Below are 21,098 nucleotides of genomic sequence, written 5' to 3'. Positions count from 1 at the left end.
TCCTCACTTGAAAAGTAACCATTGATGTAAATCCTGTCCCTGTTAAGGAAATCTTGCTGTGTGGCACTAGCACACATGATACTGAGTCCCCGATGGGCAGTTAAGAGGGTACTCTGCTGTTGCAATGAACAAGCTCAGGTAGCAAAAGGGTATTGTTAAGCCAGTTTCTTGCAGACCAGGCCCTATGAAGAACATTATCAGAAGTTTCCATAACTTCAGAGAAAGTATTTTCATCTACTTTCTTACATTAGTTTCTCTTGAATAATTTCAGATTGCCCCTAGTGTTGGAATCAGTCTTCTGAAAGGCTTGGTCCCTGTCCTCAGGAAGTGTATGTCCTACACAAATTAAGACCCGCTTAATCATAAACAAAGTAAGCATTAACATTAGTCTAGCCCTTCTGCACATATTCTCTTCCTCTCTCTTTGATCTTATTTTCTAATTTCTGGCTAATTTGATTAGTCTTGAACACCAGCGAGTGGCCAGAACCCTCAGCATTTCTCTTCCACAATGGCAGGCTGTAAACTGAGACTCTCAGACCCTCATTTGCGTGCTTGTCTGTCCATCAGCAGGAGCTAGGATCAAATCACGTCCAGTCTCTGCTTCCTCCTCCCCAGGTTGGCACACGAGGGGCTGATGGCTCACGTCACAAAGGTACTCTGTGTTCTGGTGCCTTTTTTCTGTAGAATAACTCCTTCTGGTATGACTTCACTTTTCTGTTAGTGAGCACTTTCCCCCATAAATATGCCTGAACAGGTGTTACTCTGCTGCTAACTGAGTTTCCAGCTGTCCTCCTCCAACACAGACCCAGCAAAATCTGTTGTTTCGTCCTTTTAGGCAGACTAGAGAAGCGCCTAGCCTGAGATGGAGGTCTTCCTTGCAGGATATGGCCGTTCTGCTGCCAGAAGATGGTCCGGAAAGCCTGGCTGGCTAACAAAGACAGGCCTTCAGCGGCTGGGTGTAGTTCCAGTTCTGCATCCCCTTTGGCAGAAACACAGAGGCTGCTGCAGTGTGGCCAGCCAGCGAAATTAGGAAATAAGGACCTCTTTTATTTACTCAGGCTGCTGAATCATGGGCATTCCTGTCTGCTTGGAGAAAAGTCAGGCGGCTCTACTTTCCACTGAAAGTCTCAGGAGTGTTGGAGACTTTCATCTCGGAGTGTTCACACACTTGTTTTAATGTGCTTTATGGAAATGGTGAAACTCAGCAAGTACAGTTGCTGTAGAAAAACATCTGCACTAACCATGCACACACATTTGCATCTTTAAATAGACTTTTTAGGCCACGGAGCTGGTTTCTAGCAAAGCTTTTTCGGCAGTAAGAGCTACAGCTCTCGGAGAGTCAGCTCAAGTGAAGTGACTGGTTTCAAAAATTAAAATTTAACATGGACATGTTAAGTACTTCACATTGAAATGCAGAAAACTTGCCATCACACAGAAAGACAGTCCCTGTAAGTAGCACTTAGTGCCGAAGGGAAAAAAAGTTAAAGTTGATTCAGGAACCTGAGTTGAAAGAATCTTCTACAGTTTCTTCCACGTGTAAAAAGAAATTGACATTGTTTAAACCTATATTCACCATTTAAGCTTAGTTTGCAGTGTGGCTGCCAAAAAGCCTAAGTTAATGGGGATGGATAACTCTCAAAGTCTTAGGTAGACCTCAGAGTATGTTGGCGGGGAGACCATCACCACAAAAGTCTTGGAGGAGTCTGATACCTGAAGAGTGTGGACCAACCCGCTGGGAGTAGTGAGTCCCTGTGTGTTCTTTGGAGAATACAATCCATTTACAGTACTGGCAAATGAGAGTTTTTACATTTTATATTTTAAAACAGAAATCAGCCTTTCAGGGAAGCTTTATTTATTTTTCTAAAAGTATCATTCCTTGCTCAAACTATTTACTTCTGCTCAATCCCCACGCCTTATGACTTCTAGAGGGGGTTTTGTGTAATTTCCTTTACAAAGACAAGTAATGGGGACTGGAGAGAAGAAAGAAAAGGTTTCTGCTCTCTTGAATCCTGGTTAAAACCTTGATCCTAACCTTCAGCTCACTTGACATGTCATTGAAATTTACAAGCTTAAGAGAACAGTTATATAATAGATATAGTCAGGCATGGACCACAGACAAGAACCTGATTTAAGCCTGGTGTTAGGGATTGCATAATTTTAATAATGGTCCATTGCTCTATAATTCTTTATGTATTTGTAAAAAATATATCATACCTGGACACAATCTGCAATTTAATTATAAATTCACTTGCTCAATTTTCAGGCTCAATAGTTACATCCTTCTAGGCTGGATGCATTACAAATTCTGATTCACTGTTTTCCCCAAATGTATAAATGAGAAGATGTGTTTGAAAATATTTTTTAAATGAAATAGCAGGATTTAAGCCTAAAAGATAAATGTGAAATGTGGTAGATTTTACCTAGAATGTTGAGTACATTTAATAGATGGCCTTTTTTTTCAATTAGGGTAAATATTTGAAACCTTGATTTGTTTCAGGTATATTAGCTTTAGGTGACAACACTTTTTTAAGGGGAAAACTAGATCATTATTGAGTTTTTTTGCTTTTAGTTAAATTTTTTTTTGTATGTTGAGTGGTGAGTTGAGTTTATCTGCATATGTTCCTGGTGTATTCACTTTAAGTATAAATCACATCCACATCCATCAGACCCTTTCTTATGCTGGAAACATGTTGGGTTATAGAGTCATATAAATGAGGATGCAAAATCATGCGGTTTTCAACTTGTATGGCGAAGCTTTGTTGCAGTGGGCAGGGATCCAGGAATGGTGTTTGGTTGTTTTCTCAGAGTGAGAGGGTTGCCATCTGGCATTGATAGTGAGATGGTGTTGTCATCAGTTTCTAGATGCAGGAAAGGAATGATCCTCATCTGTTTCCTGTGGATAAGGAAGAGGCTGACAATCTAGTAAAATCTTGTTACCTTAAAGAAAGCAGACATGGAATTCGTTTACATAATGCTCACCAGTTTCTACTTTTATATTAATCATTTAGCTTGCTAGTGAACTTCAGCTTTGAAGAATTTAAAAACTTATTTGAACATACTCTAATTGAATACCATTAGAATATTCTAATAATGCTCTAACTGAGCCTCTTATTCTAACTGAAACACTATCCCCACCAGCTCCACTCCATGGTCTTTACTTGTGTGTTTTTTTGAAAAATCGTGCTCCTTTGGAGAGTGGAAAGCTTTTAAAATTTCTTCTGATCTTGAATAAAAGGTTATGAAAAGCAAAAAAGAGGTTTCACAACCTGCTTTGAGATGGTCTTATTTTCCAGTTGGATATCAAGAAAGCAACAGAAATAGCAGTGCACATTTGCTAAGAACATAGTTTTTAAAATCACCTAATATAAGGTAACGTTCCTTTATGGATAACTTGCTAAGTTTATATCTGGCTCTCAGTCTTGTTTGTCTTCTTTTTGTCACTCATAAATCTTTCAGCATTTACCATAATCATTTATCACTTTTCCTGTTTCCAGTTTTTCACAAGTTGCTTTGTCTCTGCTCACCTCAAAGTGCAGGTCCTGTTTAGCTAAGGAAGTTCAGGCTGCTGAAGCTTTTGCAAAAGGAAGATATGGTGGGCCACCTCTTGAACTTTCCAAACAAAATACACTATTAAAATCTGGCCCTTGTGAAACTCTCATTTTTTCTTGATCCTAGCTGATCCTAGCTACATGTAATATCTAGCAGTACCCTTCTAACATTTAATAATCCATTTTCTGGCCTATGGAATTCGAATTTCAGTTATTGAAGAAATCCTGGTTATCTTTCATTACACAAGACATAATTATTATTGTGTTTTCTGTCTTCTTTCATGTGCTTACTTTTTAATATTTTTTTGCTGAAAGCAATAAGGTCTGTATCAATAAGAACCCCGTAACAGATTTTGGTCTGCAGAATTGCCTTTTTATATAAAAACAAGCAAAATGCAGAGGGAATTTTTTATTAAATATTAGACATCTGGGTTGACTGCATTAATTTTAAATCATTCCTGTAATATTTCCTCTTTTCATTTGGTTCTTCAGATGCTCACATAATATGCAAATCATTTTAGAATGAATACAAAAGAAACATTAAATATATTAAAATCTGCATTTTAATAAAATTGTCAATGTGTAATATATACCTTGCTTCTAAGGAAGAATGATAAAAAGTAATAAAAGGGTAATTTAGACATAGAACTATTTAATATCCTCTTATATTTTACAACTCAACAAAAAGTAAATGCAGAATAACTGCTTTGGGCTCGGATTTGAAAATGTCTCACTCAAATATTCTCTCTCTTCATTTTTTTTTTCTTGAAAGATTCAAGAGGGCCCAACTCTGTGTGCTGGTTGAAATGCTACGGTAAACTCACTCTTGAATCTCAACATGTCAGATGAAATTTGTCATTGCTTCTTGTTGCAGATGGAGTGGATGTTGAAGATGATCCGACTTGCTCTTGGCCAGCTTCCTCACCTTCTAGCAAGGATCAGACTTCCCCTAGCCATGGAGAAGGTTGCGATTTTGGAGAGGAAGAAGGTGGCCCTGGGCTTCCATACCCATGTCAGTTCTGTGACAAGTCGTTTAGCCGCCTCAGCTACCTAAAGCACCATGAGCAGAGTCACAGCGACAAACTGCCTTTCAAATGCACCTACTGCAGTAGGCTGTTCAAACACAAGCGCAGCCGAGATCGCCACATAAAACTCCACACTGGGGACAAGAAGTACCACTGCAGTGAATGTGATGCTGCGTTTTCCAGAAGTGATCACTTGAAGATCCACTTAAAGACTCACACGTCCAACAAGCCATATAAATGTGCCATTTGTCGCCGTGGGTTTCTGTCCTCTAGTTCCTTACACGGACACATGCAGGTTCATGAGAGGAACAAGGACGGCTCTCAGTCCGGTTCCAGGATGGAGGACTGGAAGATGAAGGACACTCAGAAGTGCAGTCAGTGTGAGGAAGGCTTTGACTTCCCGGAAGACCTCCAAAAACACATTGCAGAGTGCCACCCCGAATGCTCCCCAAATGAGGACCGAGCGGCCCTCCAGTGTGTCTACTGCCACGAGCTCTTCGTAGAGGAGACCTCCCTCATGAATCACATGGAGCAGGTGCATAGCGGGGAGAAGAAGAACTCATGCAGCATTTGTTCTGAGAGTTTCCACACAGTTGAGGAACTGTACAGCCACATGGACAGTCACCAGCAACCGGAGTCATGCAATCACAGCAACAGCCCTTCCCTGGTCACGGTGGGCTATACCTCCGTGTCCAGTACGACTCCAGATTCCAACCTCTCAGTGGACAGCTCAACCATGGTGGAAGCTGCCCCGCCAATCCCAAAGAGTCGAGGGAGGAAGAGGGCCGCTCAACAAACCCCTGACATGACTGGTCCCTCGAGTAAACAAGCAAAAGTTACCTACAGCTGTATTTACTGCAACAAACAATTATTTTCAAGTCTTGCAGTTCTGCAGATTCACCTGAAAACTATGCACTTAGATAAGCCAGAACAGGCCCATATTTGTCAGTATTGCTTGGAGGTCCTGCCCTCACTCTATAACCTAAATGAACATCTTAAGCAAGTGCATGAAGCTCAGGACCCAGGTCTGATTGTTTCTGCCATGCCTGCCATTGTCTACCAGTGTAACTTCTGTTCCGAAGTTGTCAACGACCTCAACACTCTTCAGGAACACATCCGATGTTCTCATGGATTTGCAAACCCTGCAGCTAAAGATAGTAATGCATTCTTTTGTCCCCATTGCTATATGGGGTTTCTCACTGACTCTTCCCTGGAAGAGCATATTAGACAGGTTCATTGTGACCTCAGTGGCTCCCGATTTGGGTCTCCAGTGCTTGGGACTCCCAAAGAACCAGTAGTAGAAGTCTATTCTTGTTCCTATTGTACAAATTCGCCAATATTCAACAGCGTTCTTAAACTGAACAAGCATATCAAAGAGAATCATAAAAACATTCCCTTGGCCCTGAATTATATCCACAATGGGAAGAAATCCAGGGCCTTAAGCCCCCTATCTCCTGTGGCCATAGAGCAGACATCTCTTAAGATGATGCAGGCAGTGGGAGGTGCACCTGCACGTCCCGCTGGAGAATATATCTGTAATCAGTGTGGTGCTAAGTACACATCCCTAGACAGCTTTCAGACTCACCTAAAAACTCATCTCGACACTGTGCTTCCAAAATTGACCTGTCCTCAGTGCAACAAGGAATTCCCCAACCAAGAATCCTTGCTGAAGCATGTTACCATTCACTTTATGATCACCTCAACGTATTACATCTGTGAGAGTTGTGACAAGCAATTCACATCAGTGGATGACCTTCAGAAACACCTGCTGGACATGCACACCTTTGTCTTCTTTCGCTGCACCCTCTGCCAGGAAGTTTTTGACTCAAAAGTCTCCATTCAGCTCCACTTGGCTGTGAAGCACAGTAACGAAAAGAAAGTCTATAGGTGCACATCTTGCAACTGGGACTTCCGCAATGAAACTGACTTGCAGCTCCATGTGAAACACAACCACCTGGAAAACCAAGGGAAAGTGCATAAGTGCATTTTCTGCGGTGAGTCCTTTGGCACCGAGGTGGAGCTGCAATGCCACATCACCACTCACAGTAAGAAGTACAACTGCAAGTTCTGTAGCAAAGCCTTCCATGCGATCATTTTGTTAGAAAAACACTTGCGAGAAAAACATTGTGTATTCGAAACCAAGACACCTAACTGTGGAACAAATGGAGCTTCCGAGCAAGTGCAGAAAGAGGAAGTGGAGCTGCAGACTTTGCTGACCAACAGCCAGGAGTCCCACAACAGTCACGATGGGAGCGAAGAAGACGTTGACACCTCTGAGCCTATGTACGGCTGCGACATTTGTGGGGCAGCCTACACTATGGAAACTTTGCTGCAGAATCACCAGCTCCGAGACCACAACATCAGACCTGGAGAAAGTGCCATCGTGAAAAAGAAAGCTGAGCTCATTAAAGGGAATTACAAGTGCAACGTGTGCTCTCGAACCTTCTTCTCCGAAAATGGCCTCCGTGAACATATGCAGACCCACCTAGGCCCTGTCAAACACTACATGTGCCCTATTTGCGGAGAGCGGTTTCCCTCCCTTTTAACTCTTACTGAACACAAAGTCACGCATAGTAAGAGTCTTGATACTGGAAACTGCCGGATTTGCAAGATGCCTCTCCAGAGTGAAGAGGAGTTTTTAGAGCATTGCCAAATGCACCCTGACTTGAGGAATTCCCTGACAGGCTTTCGCTGCGTGGTGTGCATGCAGACAGTGACCTCCACCTTGGAACTCAAAATCCATGGGACATTCCACATGCAAAAGACAGGGAATGGGTCTGCAGTTCAGACCACAGGGCGGGGCCAGCACGTCCAAAAACTGTACAAGTGCGCATCTTGCCTCAAAGAATTCCGTTCCAAGCAAGATCTGGTGAAACTTGATATCAATGGCCTGCCATATGGTCTGTGTGCCGGCTGCGTGAATCTCAGTAAGAGCGCCAGCCCAGGCATTAACGTCCCTCCCGGCACGAATAGACCAGGCTTGGGCCAGAATGAGAATCTGAGTGCCATTGAGGGGAAAGGCAAGGTGGGGGGACTGAAGACGCGCTGCTCTAGCTGCAACGTTAAGTTTGAGTCTGAAAGTGAACTCCAGAACCACATCCAAACCATCCACCGAGAGCTCGTGCCAGACAGCAACAGCACACAGTTGAAAACGCCCCAAGTATCACCAATGCCCAGAATCAGTCCCTCCCAGTCGGATGAGGTAACTCGCCTTTTTTAATGTTTGCTATTTAACCTCCTCAAGAAACAGTCCCTGCTTTATGTTTACACTCTCCACAGCTTTATTTATTGTCATGGGCCAAAAGATGCTTAGATTGAAATGCAGTGGTTTTTTTTTTTTCCCCCATAGCCATTAGCTAGCAATTACTTGCTTCTTGATAAGCAGCATTTTGGCTTGAATGGTGCAAAATAGGACTAATTCCAGTCTCCCTAGGATATTGTCTTCTCTATGACTGAAGAGACCAGCGCTCATGCCAACACTACTGAGATCTGGAATCTCAGCATAGCTTCACCGTGAGTTGAAATCCCCAGCTATGACTTGTGTGTATGGCAGAGAGATAATGACACAAAAGTAAGATGCTATGAGCCACCATGCTGGCTTAGAGTAAATTAAAAAGAATATATATATTTGGGGATAACAAATTGGGTAGGGGTGGCTTTTTAATACCATGTTGTCAACACTCACTGTTTTTCTTTGTCTTCTGGGTAGAGAGGAAAATACTTCCTCACAACAGGATTTTTAAAAAGCCCCTACATTTATTAAGCACCACATGCCCATTATTCTGTTTAAAGACACTAACTATCCCTGAGTTTGAGGCCTACTCTCTGGGTTTCAAAATCAATGTGTGCGGTTTTTTTTTCTCCTTAGTTTCAGAGTAGTTTTCTGCTTTCTTTGCCGTGACGAGTACAAAAAACAAGTTCATTTACAATGAAATCATTTCATAAGTCATCATTTCTTAGTAGCTGAGCAGAGGATGGCTCATTTTAATATTTCTTTATGCTTTATCACCTGGTTTCTAAAAGCTCTTTCCACTTCCCTACCTGCCCCTATCTGGAGATCCATCCAAATGAAAACCCCAGGGAGATCCTTCTCCCTTCAGTTTGGGGTTACTGCATTTTCCTTATCTTGTCTCTGCACTCACACCCTGGTGGAGGCCCCCCTGTGGCTCCCTGCAGATAGCCATCAGTCAGCTGGCAGGGGCGGGCTGAGAAGACTGAGACAGAGCCTGGCCTCACAAAATGTGGCATCTGTGTGGCAGGCAAACTCCCAAACTTTGAAGCCACTTTCCCCCTTTTCCCCTCCCCAAGTAAATCTGCACTTTTCTCTCATTTAAATACATGAAATCCTTTCAAACTGCTGAGGACAGCTGGAAGAACATAGCTTTGATTATGGCTCATAGCTCCTGGGTTGGATCAAATTGTTTCTTTTGAAACAAATATTAGTAGTTAAAAGCATATGAAATGAGGGTTTTCCAAGTTTTTACTTTGGAATTTTTTAAACCTATAGAAAAGTTAAAGGACCAACACAGCGAGCACGTATGTGTGCCTGTGTATGGGTATCCCCAGGTCCTCCAGATAAGAATATTTTGTAGTGTTTTCTCTCTCTCTGCACCCCTTTTTAAAATCAACTTCAGCCACATGAAAGAAAGTTGCAGGTATCATGACGTCTCCTAAGAATAAGGGTATTTTTTTGTTCAATTATGACATCATTAGCTAAAGCAATTCACTAAATTAAAAAAGGAAATTAAGTAATCCCATAATATCATCTGTAAGAGGTTCATATTTAAATTTGCTCAGTTGTCCCCAAAATGTCTCATATTTTTAAGTTTTTGAATGAGAATTCTTAAAACATTAAGGCAGAAAATTACTCTTCTCCTTTGTTTTTATTTTGTAATGCTTAACATATGCCTACAAGAGATTGATACTCATGTTTAATTTACAAAGTGTGTAAAGTTGATTTTAAATGACTGCATTAGTCTGTGTGTCTGTGTGTGTGATTTTGGTGTTGCTTGTGCATTTTAAATGTAGCATAGCTGGACTCTCTTGTTTCTTAGTAGATTGTTTATGAAAGGGCATATGCCTGTGTCTTCTTATCTGTTCATGGTTTGTATTTTCTGATATTTATAAATTGCTGTATATTATAAAAACATCTAAGAGCAAATATTTCAAAAACGAATGAGGACATATAAATAGTATTTACACATTAAGTTGGTTAGAGTTACTCGATGAGGAGAATTTACCATTAAGGCTCGAATGACACCTAAAATCTTAGTGATATTTAGAAAGCCCATCTTTATCCTGCACTTACATAGGGTAATACTTCAAATATTTTTTAAAATACTTGTTTAAGTTTCACAATTGCATTTTTAAAGCACCTAATGACTAAGGGTCAAAAATGACTATGCAATCGAGTACCTCCCTATGAAACCTGATTAATAAGAGCTTAGAGTGGTATGCTTAATTGACGAGATATTAGGATTTAGTTTCAAATATTTCTTTGTGCCTCAAAAGTTCACTAATTTGTTTAACATTTTAATCATCGTTACTATCGCCATTTTTAAATTCATCATACTATTCGTTATAAAATTTTGTGTGATACTCTCTACAATTAAATATGTACAATAGACCATATTATTTAGACTAATATAGAAAATTATCTAAATATACACAAAGTTTTACAAAAAGAAGCCTAAAAATAATATGTCAGCAAGAAAAATACAAAATAAATACTCATTTGTTCACATTCTTTGTTAGCCAAGTTAAATTTCTATAAGTTCTCATTTTGAGGAGTCTGTGCATTTTTTCCAGATTAGGTAAAATGAAATGTTATTATATAAGTCTTTGTCAAAAGACAGGTGTATCATATAGGAATAAATTTTATCACAAAAAGAAATGTGACATATATGTCTATTGACTTAGATGCCCTAGGTAGCAATTGAAGGACTTAGCAACATAGGTGGTATTTTCATCTCTTCTTCTTGCTGAGGCTTGAGACTCCAGAAGTGAAAAGAAAATCACAGGAGATAATAAAACCTGGATACATAGGTATGGTCAAGAACAAGGTTAGATTTTTCTGGACCATGACTTAGAATTACATAGAATATTGGTAAACATTTGTGTACATCTTTCAAAGACTAAAAAGAATATTATATGATTGAGACTAGGATACCTAATTAAAAGGGATTTAAACTTAAATATAAATCTGGGAAGGATAAGTACTATATAAAACCCTGCAATCCAAAAAATGGATGAAAGACAAGGCATGCAACACTAAAAGAAGGATAATTGTTGGTAGCTGTTATGTAATAGAGAGATTTGAAATCGAAGACAGATCTGAGTTTGAATCCCATTTCTTCTGCCTAATGCTTTCTGAATTTGTGAAAAATGTTTTCTTTGTGCCAGAATCCTCAGATTATTAATCTAAATTTGCAATGAAGATTTTGTTTTGAATAAAATATTTTGGAGAACCTATTCATTTTTCTTTGCTCCTCAGAGGTTGAGTGTGATAGAAATTTACACATAACCTACAATAAATGATTCCAGGGATGGTAAGGTTAACTGGGGACTGGAAGAACACTGGCCCTTTAGCTGTTTCCACACATGAAGCACCTTGCAGTTATTGACATTTACTATATGTTGAATAAATGTTGATTCTTCTGGAGTTCATGGGCACTGTCTACTCAGGGGCTGCCCCATCTGGACCTCAGAATGTTGTCTCATGGCTTTGAAGTTCTACAGTAGATTTTGGAAACACGTATTCTTCTGCCTCCTTTTTCTAGTGTGCTTCTTAGTCAAGTTTCCCTGAGCAGCTATTTACTCACATTTCAATTCACACCGTCCTCACCAGTCCTTTGAAATTGCTCTTGCCAGCATTACCATTATCCTCATGATCTCCATGTCGCGAAATGTGCATAGGGTGCCACAGAATCAAAATAGAAGGAACAGTGTGAACCATCTGACTCAGCCACTTTATTTTACAGACAAGAAAACAGGGGCGGGTAAATAGAGGATTGTCTAAGATCCCACAGCCAGTAAGTGGTAGGCAAGGGGTTAGAGTTCAGGTCCTAACTCCAGGTTCAGGATTCTCTTTCCACAATCCCGTGGCACTTTCCTCTAGCTGCAGTTGAATCCCCGTCTTTTCTACAGCATCCTCTCGGTACTCCTATCTTCTTTCTCTTCTCCTTCAGTTCCCTCACCCATTGCCCAGGATCTTCTGCATTCGTCACTTTATTGCAGCTGACTCCAAGGGCTCTTCTGGCCTAATTGACCAATGCATTGTACTTAGAGAAACAAAAAGATAGTATATCTTAGTTATTATTGTCTCTAAGCACTTGTCACTGTTGGCCAGTTCACTTTTATGGGGCCTCTGTCTTCCTTCCTGGCTTTCTGGTTGCCTCTGTGAACACTCTGTGGCCTCTCCTTCTTTTGCTAGCCCCTTCCTGTAGGTTTGTTTCCCCCTCATTGCTCTCAGTCTGCATATCCCCTCCATGGGGCCTCCTTCACTCCCAGAGCTTGAACGACCACCTTTTACTGACTGCTCTCCAAATAGTGTATCCAAGGGACAGGAGGGGACCTTTGGGAGCTGGTGGGAACACTCTTTATCTTGATGCCTGTGGTGGTTACGTGACTGCATGCATTTATCAGTACTCAGCAGATTTAAAATTGGTTTATTATTTTTATGGGGATTACACCTCAATGAAGCTAATTTTATTTTATTTTATTATTTATTGATTTGAGACAGGGTCTCACTCTATCATCCAGGCTGGAGTGCAGTGGTCCAATCATGGCTCACTGCAGCCTTAACCTCCCAGGCTCAGGTGATCTTCCTACCTCAGCCTCCTGGGTAGCTAAGACTACAGGCTCATGCCACCATGCCTGGCTAATTTTTTGTATTTTTGGTAGAGACGAGCTTGCCATGAGGAGTTCAGGACCAGCTTAGGCTCAAGCAATCCACCTGCCTCAGCCTCCCAAAGTGTTGGGATTACAGGCGTGAGCTAATTTTAAAAAGCAATGATGTCTCCAACTCACATCTTTGCTCTGAGTTTCGGACTCATATAAACAGCTGCCTGCTACACGTATCCACTCACATGTTCCCTTGAACTTCAAACTCAGTGGGTCCCAAATTGAACTCAACACCTTTTCTCTAAAGCTGCATTTTTTCTTATGTTTTCTATTTCACCTGTAGGTCCATCGATCTCGGTCACTTCCTTTCTACTCTGCATCGTTTGGTCATCAAGCCATCTTGGCTGCGGCTCATATGTACAGTTGACTCTTGAACATTCCAGGAGATAGAGGCACTGAGCCCTCACTTGGTCAAAAATCTGCATATAACTTTGACTCCCTCAAAACTTAACTACTAATAGCCTACTTATCGATAACATAAACAGTCAGTTAAACTTAACTACTAATAGCCTACTTATCGATAACATAAACAGTCAGTTAACACATACTTTGTTAGTTATATGTATTACACACTGTATTCTTACAATAAAGTAAACCAGAGAAAAGAAAATACTAGTAGGAAGTCATAAGGAAGAGAAAATCTGTCCATTAAGTGGAAGTGGAGCATCATTGAGGCCTTCATCTTCATTGTCTTCAAGTTGCATAGGCTGCAGAAGAGGAAGAAGAGGAGGGTTTGGTCTTGCTGTCTTGGGGGTGGCAGAGGCAGAAAATACACATATAAGTGGACCCATGCAGTTCAAACCTGTGTTCTTTGAGGGTCAGCTATTTTTCTTTTCTTTTTTTTGAGATGGAGTGTCGCTCTTGTTGCCCAGGCTGGAGTGCAATGGCGTGATCTCGGCTCGCCACAACCTCTGCCTCTCAGGTTCAAGCGATTCTCCTGCCTCAGCCTCCTGAGTAGCTGGGATTACAGGAATGAACCACCATTCCCGGCTAATTTTTTTTTTTTTTTGTAATTTTTAGTAGAGACGGGTTTTTTTTCTCTGAGACAGGGTTTCACTCTGTGGCCCAGGCTTGAGTACAGTGGTGGGATCATGGGTCACTGCAACCTCAACCTCCTGAGCAATCCTCCTGGCTCAGCCTCCTGAGTATCTGAGACTATACAGGTATGAACCACATGTCCAGCTAATTTTTTTTTTTTTTTTTTTTTTTTTTTAGTAGGCTCGAGGTCTCATTATGTTGGCCATGCTGGGCTCAAGTGATTCTCCTGCCTTGGTCTCCCAAAGAGCTGGGATTACAGGTGTGAGTCACTGCACCCAGCCAACTGTTTTTCTTGAATCAACTCCTCCCACCGTCCCCTTACCACGTTTTAAGTTCAATCTCTGATCTTCTTTTCCTGAGCAACTGAAGCAGCTTCATTTGGTCCTTCTGACTTGAGTCTCATCATTTTCAAATCCATCTCCACACCACTGCCAGAACCATCCATCTAAAACACAAATCTGTCTAGCATGTCCCTTCCTATTTGAAACATTGTAAGTGTTCTGCTCCTCCATCCCCATAGGATGATATAATAATCCTTTTATTGTGAAATACAGGACCCTTCAGGTTTCGGCTTCCCCTTCTTTTCCCTGCCCTCTCCTTGTTCTATAATTGGAAGCACTTTAATTAACCACACATAACATATTGTCTCTGTGTCTTACTGAGGCTGTCCTGTTTCTTCTCCCCAAATAACCTCTCTCCTCTTGACTGTCTTCCACCTTCCAGAAGGCTGTCCAGCTTATCCTTTCTTTGGAGATCAACTATTCTAGAAGGCCATCTATGAGCCTGACTCTCCATCCCAAGCATCTCCCTATCCCCTCAATGCCCTGTGCAGATAATATGGAGTAAATATCATGTGAAAATTGTTACACTGCTTTGTGGTTATCTATTACATTGTCTTTTCCTCTGATTAATTTCCTGGGACAAGAACTTACTCAGTCTCATATTCTTGGTACCTCTGACAGTGCCAGGCCCATATTAGGCAAAGGCCTCACTGCATGGGTATCATGCCATGGAGCTTGAATGTGTCTGGTGGCCCTCCCAAAATATCTTCTTATTTTTGCAGGACAAATGACCACCTAGATTTTTCATCCAGGAAACCTTTGTCTGAAGTGTCGTATGTATACCCTAGGCTCCTGGTTCTCTCTCCTGAAACATTTTCCTCTTCCAGACTTCCATCATTTTAGTAAAGGGAACCACTCTACATCCAGTTACTCAAGCAAGAAACCTGTGAATCATTCCTCATTCCTCTTTTCTCTCATTCTCCATGTTTAATCCATCAATGAATGCTGTTGATTCCACCTCCAATAAGTATCTTCAAATATCTCATCCACTTCTGTATACCTTCAAAGCCATAATCTTAGTCTAGGCTGCAATTGTTTCTCGTCTGGATACTGCAGTAGCTTCCTAACAGATCCTCTCCTTCATCTTCTGCCTACTTCTAGTCCATTCTTCATGCTGCAGTTGGAAGCGTAGACCTGTAAATTAAGTGAAGCCACTTAAAATTTTTTCGTGGCTTCCCACTTTCTCAAATGAACCCCAACGCCTCACCAGCTTACAAAGTCATGGGCTCTCTGGCTGTGGCAAGCTATTCTCACTTCCTTCTGGTGACTCTTCCTTCTTAACTCTGCCCAGGCCCTGAACATGTGCTGCTTCCCCACTTTATCACCTGAGCTGCTCTTACCAAACAGCCTGTCTGTTCTGCTGGCTCTTTCTCGTCTGTCAGGTTGGCCTTCCTGAAAACCTTATCAAAGGTGGTCTCCCCTTTAGGATTTTCTTTTAAAAATGTCATTATTTGTTCACTTGGCCGGGCATGATGCCTCATGCCTATAATCCCAGCACTTTGGGAGGCTGAGGTGGGAGGATCATTGAGGCCAGGAGTTTGAGACGAGCCTAGCCAACACAGCAAGATCCTGTCTCTACAGAAATGAAAAATTAATCAGGTGTGGTGGTGCACACCTGTAGTTCTAGCTACTCAGGAGGCTGAAGTGGGAGGATTGCATGAGCCCAGGAGCTCAAGGCTGCAGTGAGCAGTGATAGCATCATTGTACTCCAGCCTGGGCAACAGAGTGAGACCTTGTATTAAGGAAAAAAGCCCTATTTCGTTCTTCTCCTTTCTCATCTCTGAATGCCCATCAACTTATCATAAGGGCTCAGTAAATGTTAGTTGAATAAATGAATACAGTGTAAGTCCTTCAGAGTAACACAAAATGGTATATACTTTATTTTCAGTTACATCTAGTTACTAATACATATGGGTATAGGTCATTTAGCCTAAAACTATTTTAAAGTTAGGTTTGATCTAAAAATATTAAAATAACAGTAAAAGGTTTGAAGTTTGTAACAATCCAAAGTTCATCTTTAATATGAAGATCTGTTTTAAGTGTCTTAGAATCAATATTTTTTATGGTTTTTTTATGGAAGATGGAAATGTGCATGATGACAATTCAGAACCTACTCAAGTCCCGGAGTTCTGTTTTGTATTGTTCTGTTCATCAAAATTTCCCTATGAGGCTGAAAAAAACAGGTTGATCAAAAAATATTTTAAAGTTTTCAAATTTCAGATTGCTGATACTAAGTTTTGCTAAGTTAAATATGCAAAGAGCAAAAACTAAATGGGTTAAACTCCCTCTAAAGAGACAGTATTTAAAAAATTAAATAGAAAATTTACAGGACCAAATAAATTGATAAGGTTCAAGATGTTCTTGAAAGACAGTGAATTGCTCTGCCAAGTCCAATCTGTATTGTTGTTGTTATATTCAATATTTTTTTGCCATCTACAAAGTAATAGAACAGGGAGTCAACGGCCCTGGCACCAGTACCATGGGTTGGAATGTGGGAGCAGGTGCCTTGCATCCATGCTTTCTACCCAGTTCCGTGATCACCTGATATTGATCATTGCCCCCGTTATTGAATTTGCTGCATCTACCATTCCTAGATTTTCTGTACTTACCTCCAGTTCTAGACCTTTTGTTGATATTTTTTATATGGTTACAGTGACTTTTTAGAACTTATGAAATTCAAAAATAGGAATGTTTTTGTATTTCAAATTGTTGATTGCACATAATAACATTTATCCTTTTGGTACTAGGCCAAAGGACTTTGAAATCATCTTGTGTCATCATAGAACTCTGTCTAGGAGAAACATTTCACATTTTTGACTGAGATTTTGTCAAGATGGAGATTAGTAAATATCTAGTCAGGATGATTTTAAATGATGAAAGAAAAGTGAAAGCTATATTCGGGATGTCTGGATCTCTTATTACGGTGTTGCTCTACCTACCACATGATGTAGATGTAGTTTTCTAGTACATGTACTTTGTATTTCTAGAAATTTAGCAGCCTAACTTTAAGAATCTTGCCAAAAGCTTTTAAAAAGCCTGAATAGCTGGTTCCCCTTATTTATACTTTTACAAACCTTTTTATGCTTTTTTATCTTTTAAATGTGCATGTTTCTAAAGGTTCTATTCTTAACCTACTTTTCTATTCTGAAATAGGAATTCCTATTTCCTATTACCTCATTATTATCCCATACAAATAAGCAAAATATGAAGTTTCAATTCTTAACTTCTGTTTAACTCCCAGTCTTAAATTTACAGCTTCCCTTTTCACATTACCAGTTGAAGCTTCTGCTAGCCCTTTAATCAACTCCAACTATAATTTCATTTTTCTCCCATTTTGGTTAGTGTTTCGTCTTTCACCTGGTCATTCCTGCCTGAAACTTTGTTTCTGTTTCCTATATGTTTCCTGTTCTCCTAACCTGTTAGGGCAGTCACTCCCCAGGAGCCATTGATTATTCTTTTGTAATTTCTCTTCTATCTGCATCTCCTGCATTCTTTCTCCAGGCCAAACTATACTAAATCTCAGCTGGTCTCCTTCACGTGCTTCCTATCATAAAGCTTATCTCAACCAACTTAAAACCTGAGGATCACAGAAATCAAGTTCTCTGACTATAATACAAGTAACTTATAAATGAAAAGGATATCTTAAAATCATACATTTTAAAGTTTAAAACATACATTGAACAAAGAAGGCATAAAATAGAAATTAAAAATGCTGAAAACTGAAGGATAAATACATTTCAAAAGTTTCAAATACATTTCAAAAGTTTTGAGATATAACTAAATGCACCACTTAGAGGGACAGTTGTTAGAAAATATACTTTAGAAAATAAGGAAAGCATACTATCACTGAGATATATCAACAAGATAAATAGAAAACAAAGAAACAATGAACAACAAGGAGGCCAACAAAGTAAAAAGTTAGTTTTCTGAAAAGACTGACAGAGTTTACAGACTTCTGGTGAGATGAATCAGTAAAAAGAACCAGAGATAAATAATATTAATAATGAAAAGGGGAGCCTTACTTTGTACTTGCAGAAGTTAAAAAGCTAATAGGAGAAACATTACACATATCAAAATAACTATAAAAAGAATGCAATAATTCTTTTTTTTGAGAGAATGAGGAGCAAAATGACTTTATTCATGTAAAGTTTAAGAATGGACAAAACTAATCTGTGATGATCAAAGTCAGAGTAGTTACTTCTGGGATCGTGTCAACAGGGAAGGAAAAGCAAGGCGTTACCTGGATGCTGGAAGTGTTTCATATCTTCTCCATGTGTTGGTTACCCTGGTGAGTGATATCTGAAATTTCACCAAGCAGTATACTTAAGATTACTACAGTTTACTATATGTAATGTTATTTCCCAATTAAAATTTTACAAAAAATGCCAAATGAAGATAAAAGAAGAAAAATAATACTATGAGTAACTTTATGCTAATGGTAGAGAAGTTAAGTTACAGTATATAGAAACCATCTTAGAATAATATGTTACCAAAAATAGCTGAAGAAAAAAAGAGAAGTATAATGATTCAATAAACATTAAAAAGTTTAATAAATTGTTGAAAATATTTCCTCCAAAGAAAATATTAGGCTCATGTGGCTTTCAAAATGAGTCCCCCTAAACATACACATAATTTCAAAACTGTGCCAGAAAATACAAAAATGAGAAAATACCTTTGTTCATTTGATGACTCTGATATGATCCTGATATCAAAACCAGACAAAAATACTGAAAAAGAGAAATGTAGGCCAATTTTATTCATGATTTTACATTTTAAAATTTTGAACAAAGTATTAGTAGCTAAATCCATGTATAAAAAAGAGAATACATTATGATTGAAATAGGTTTATCACAAGAATGCAAGGTGGGTTCAATTTCAGGAAATCAATTAATTTAATTTACCACATTAACAGATTAAAAGAGATAAATTATATTTTTATCTCAAAAGTCAATGGAAAAACTGTATTTAACATATTTTCATGATCAAAAAAGAACATTAAACTAAGAATACGTGGGAATTCCCTTACCCTAATAAAAACTTTTTAAAATATTATCTTAAGCAAGCATTATAAATAATAGTTACATATAACCATTATTTTATAATGTAGTTATATATTTTATAATATAATTATAATGTAACTATAATATTATTATAATATATGTTATAATGTAACTATATTATTATACTTACAATATAATTTGTGGGGAAATTTTAACTAATATTTTATAATTAAAATTACTATTAAGGCATGCTGGGTGATGTAGCCTGTAAGCTAAGATAAAATGAATTTGAGTATTAGAAAAAAGGTAGCACAAAAATTAAAAATGTACAGATTATAATGTCATATACAGGTTAATATGTTTGCATGTAAAACGACACCCAAAGAATCTAAAGACAAATTATTACAATAAAACTTCAGCAAAGTTGCTGGGTACCAAATCAACACATTTGAGTCAACTGGATTTTTATTCACTAGCAAAACCCAGAAAATACACATTTTAAAATAATCCCACTTATGATAGGGAGAAAAAAATAGGTACTTAGAAATCAATCTTACAAAATATATAAGACATTTATGGAAAAAATGATGAAACATTACTGAAATATTTTAAAAGACTTGAATAAATGATCAGATATAACTTGTTCGTGGAAGTTATAGGAAGACTCAATACTGTAAGTCAGTCAATTATCTCTAAATTGATCTATAGATTTAGTGCTATTCCAATGAAAATTTCAACAGGTTTTAAAATATATGTTTCTATACGTGTATATATATATATATATATATTTTTTTTTTTTTTTTGAGACTAAGTCTCACTCTTTTGCCCAGGCTGGAGTGCAGTGGCGTGATCTTGGCTCACCACAACCTCCACCTACCGGGTTCAAGTGATTCTCCTGCCTCAGCCTCCCAAGTAGCTGAGACTACAGGTGTGCGCCACCATGCCCAGCTAATTTTTGTATTTTTAGTAGAGATGGGGTTTCACTATGTTGGCCAAGCTGGTCTCAAACTGCTGACCTTGTGATCTGCCCACCTTGGCCTCCCAAAGTGCTAGGATTACAGGCGTGAGCCACCATGCCCGGCCATTAAAATATTTTTTATATATTTTTATTTTTTGGAACTTGATAAGCAGTTTCCAAAACATGTATAGAAGAATGACAAGTCACATGACAAAGATATTCTTGAAGAAAAAGAATAGGCAGAGAAAATATTTGTCCCATTTTCTAGTCAATTTATAATAAATCTGCAGTAATTAGGATTATGCAGTGTTAGTCCACAGAACCACACAGAGATTTCTCCAAAAAAGATATTACATGTATAAAATTCAGTGTAGAATAGAACAGCCTTTGCACATTAGTGGGGAAATGGATAAATTATTCAACTCATTATCTATATGGAATAAAATAAAATTGAATCTCTACTGACATGTATAAAAATTAGTGGTTTAAAGACAGATGTGTGAAAGGCAAAACCATAAACCTTTTAGTAAAATAAAAGAATATTTTTATCACCTTCTATAAGGGAATTATTTTGTAAACAAGCCCACACAATATAAATCACAAATAAAATATGTTCAGCAACATTAAAAATAATTTATGTTTACCAAACATCATATAGGGAGTGAAAACAAAAGCTACAGGTTTATAAAACAAATTTACAACACTTAACTAGAAAAATTAATAGTTTCCAAAACTATGTAAGAAACAGCCAGAAACTGATAGAAAAACGCAAACTGCCATATAGGAAAATGGGAAATTGACATGAACAGAATTTCACAAATAGGAAGCATGACGGTCCAGTGAACATGTGAAAATATTTATTCTCATTATTAATATAGAAAAAGCAAATTTAGAGAAAGAGTAACGGATTGTCTGGGAGGGCTGCATAGGAAGCTATGCAGGAGTCCAGGTATACAGGTGTTTAACAGTTAACTCTTTATACATTACCTGTGTTATCAATGCTCTATAAGCATTTAATCTTTAACATAAAAACAAAAAACTCCCAAAACTCAGAACCCTAAGTATATAATCAGTATCATTCACCATAAATAGAAGAATGAATACAAAATGATATTCTAAAATTTCTAGCTATATATTCTAACCCACAAAAGGCTCTGAGCCTGAAACCTGTTCATTACTACAAGTTTATTAAGTGTTGTAGAGGTATTAAAGGCGTATTAGCATCTCAGTTAATCTTTTTTCTTTTGTTATTGTGATTAGAGCAGTACCCATGTATTACACTTTAA

At 38.6% G+C, this 21,098-nt stretch overlaps 1 protein-coding gene across 6 annotated transcripts in view; it reads left to right on the top strand.

Annotated features, from left to right (window-relative positions):
* Positions 1–21,098, top strand: part of ZNF521 (zinc finger protein 521) — a 289,814-nt gene that overhangs the window by 119,563 nt on the left and 149,153 nt on the right. For all 6 annotated transcript variants that reach the window (XM_031003745.3, XM_055368818.2, XM_063699132.1 and 3 more), the window contains one exon: positions 4,423–7,775. In XM_031003745.3, coding sequence (XP_030859605.2) covers positions 4,863–7,775 — 2,913 coding nt within the window. In that variant the 5' untranslated portion in view covers positions 4,423–4,862. The remainder of the gene's footprint in view (positions 1–4,422; positions 7,776–21,098) is intronic.

This window comes from Gorilla gorilla, chromosome 17 (assembly GCF_029281585.2).
Source record: "Gorilla gorilla gorilla isolate KB3781 chromosome 17, NHGRI_mGorGor1-v2.1_pri, whole genome shotgun sequence".
NCBI classification, from domain to species: domain Eukaryota; kingdom Metazoa; phylum Chordata; class Mammalia; order Primates; family Hominidae; genus Gorilla; species Gorilla gorilla.
The sequence above is the reverse complement of the archived record's forward strand: the minus strand, read 5'-3'. Positions and strand labels throughout refer to the sequence as shown.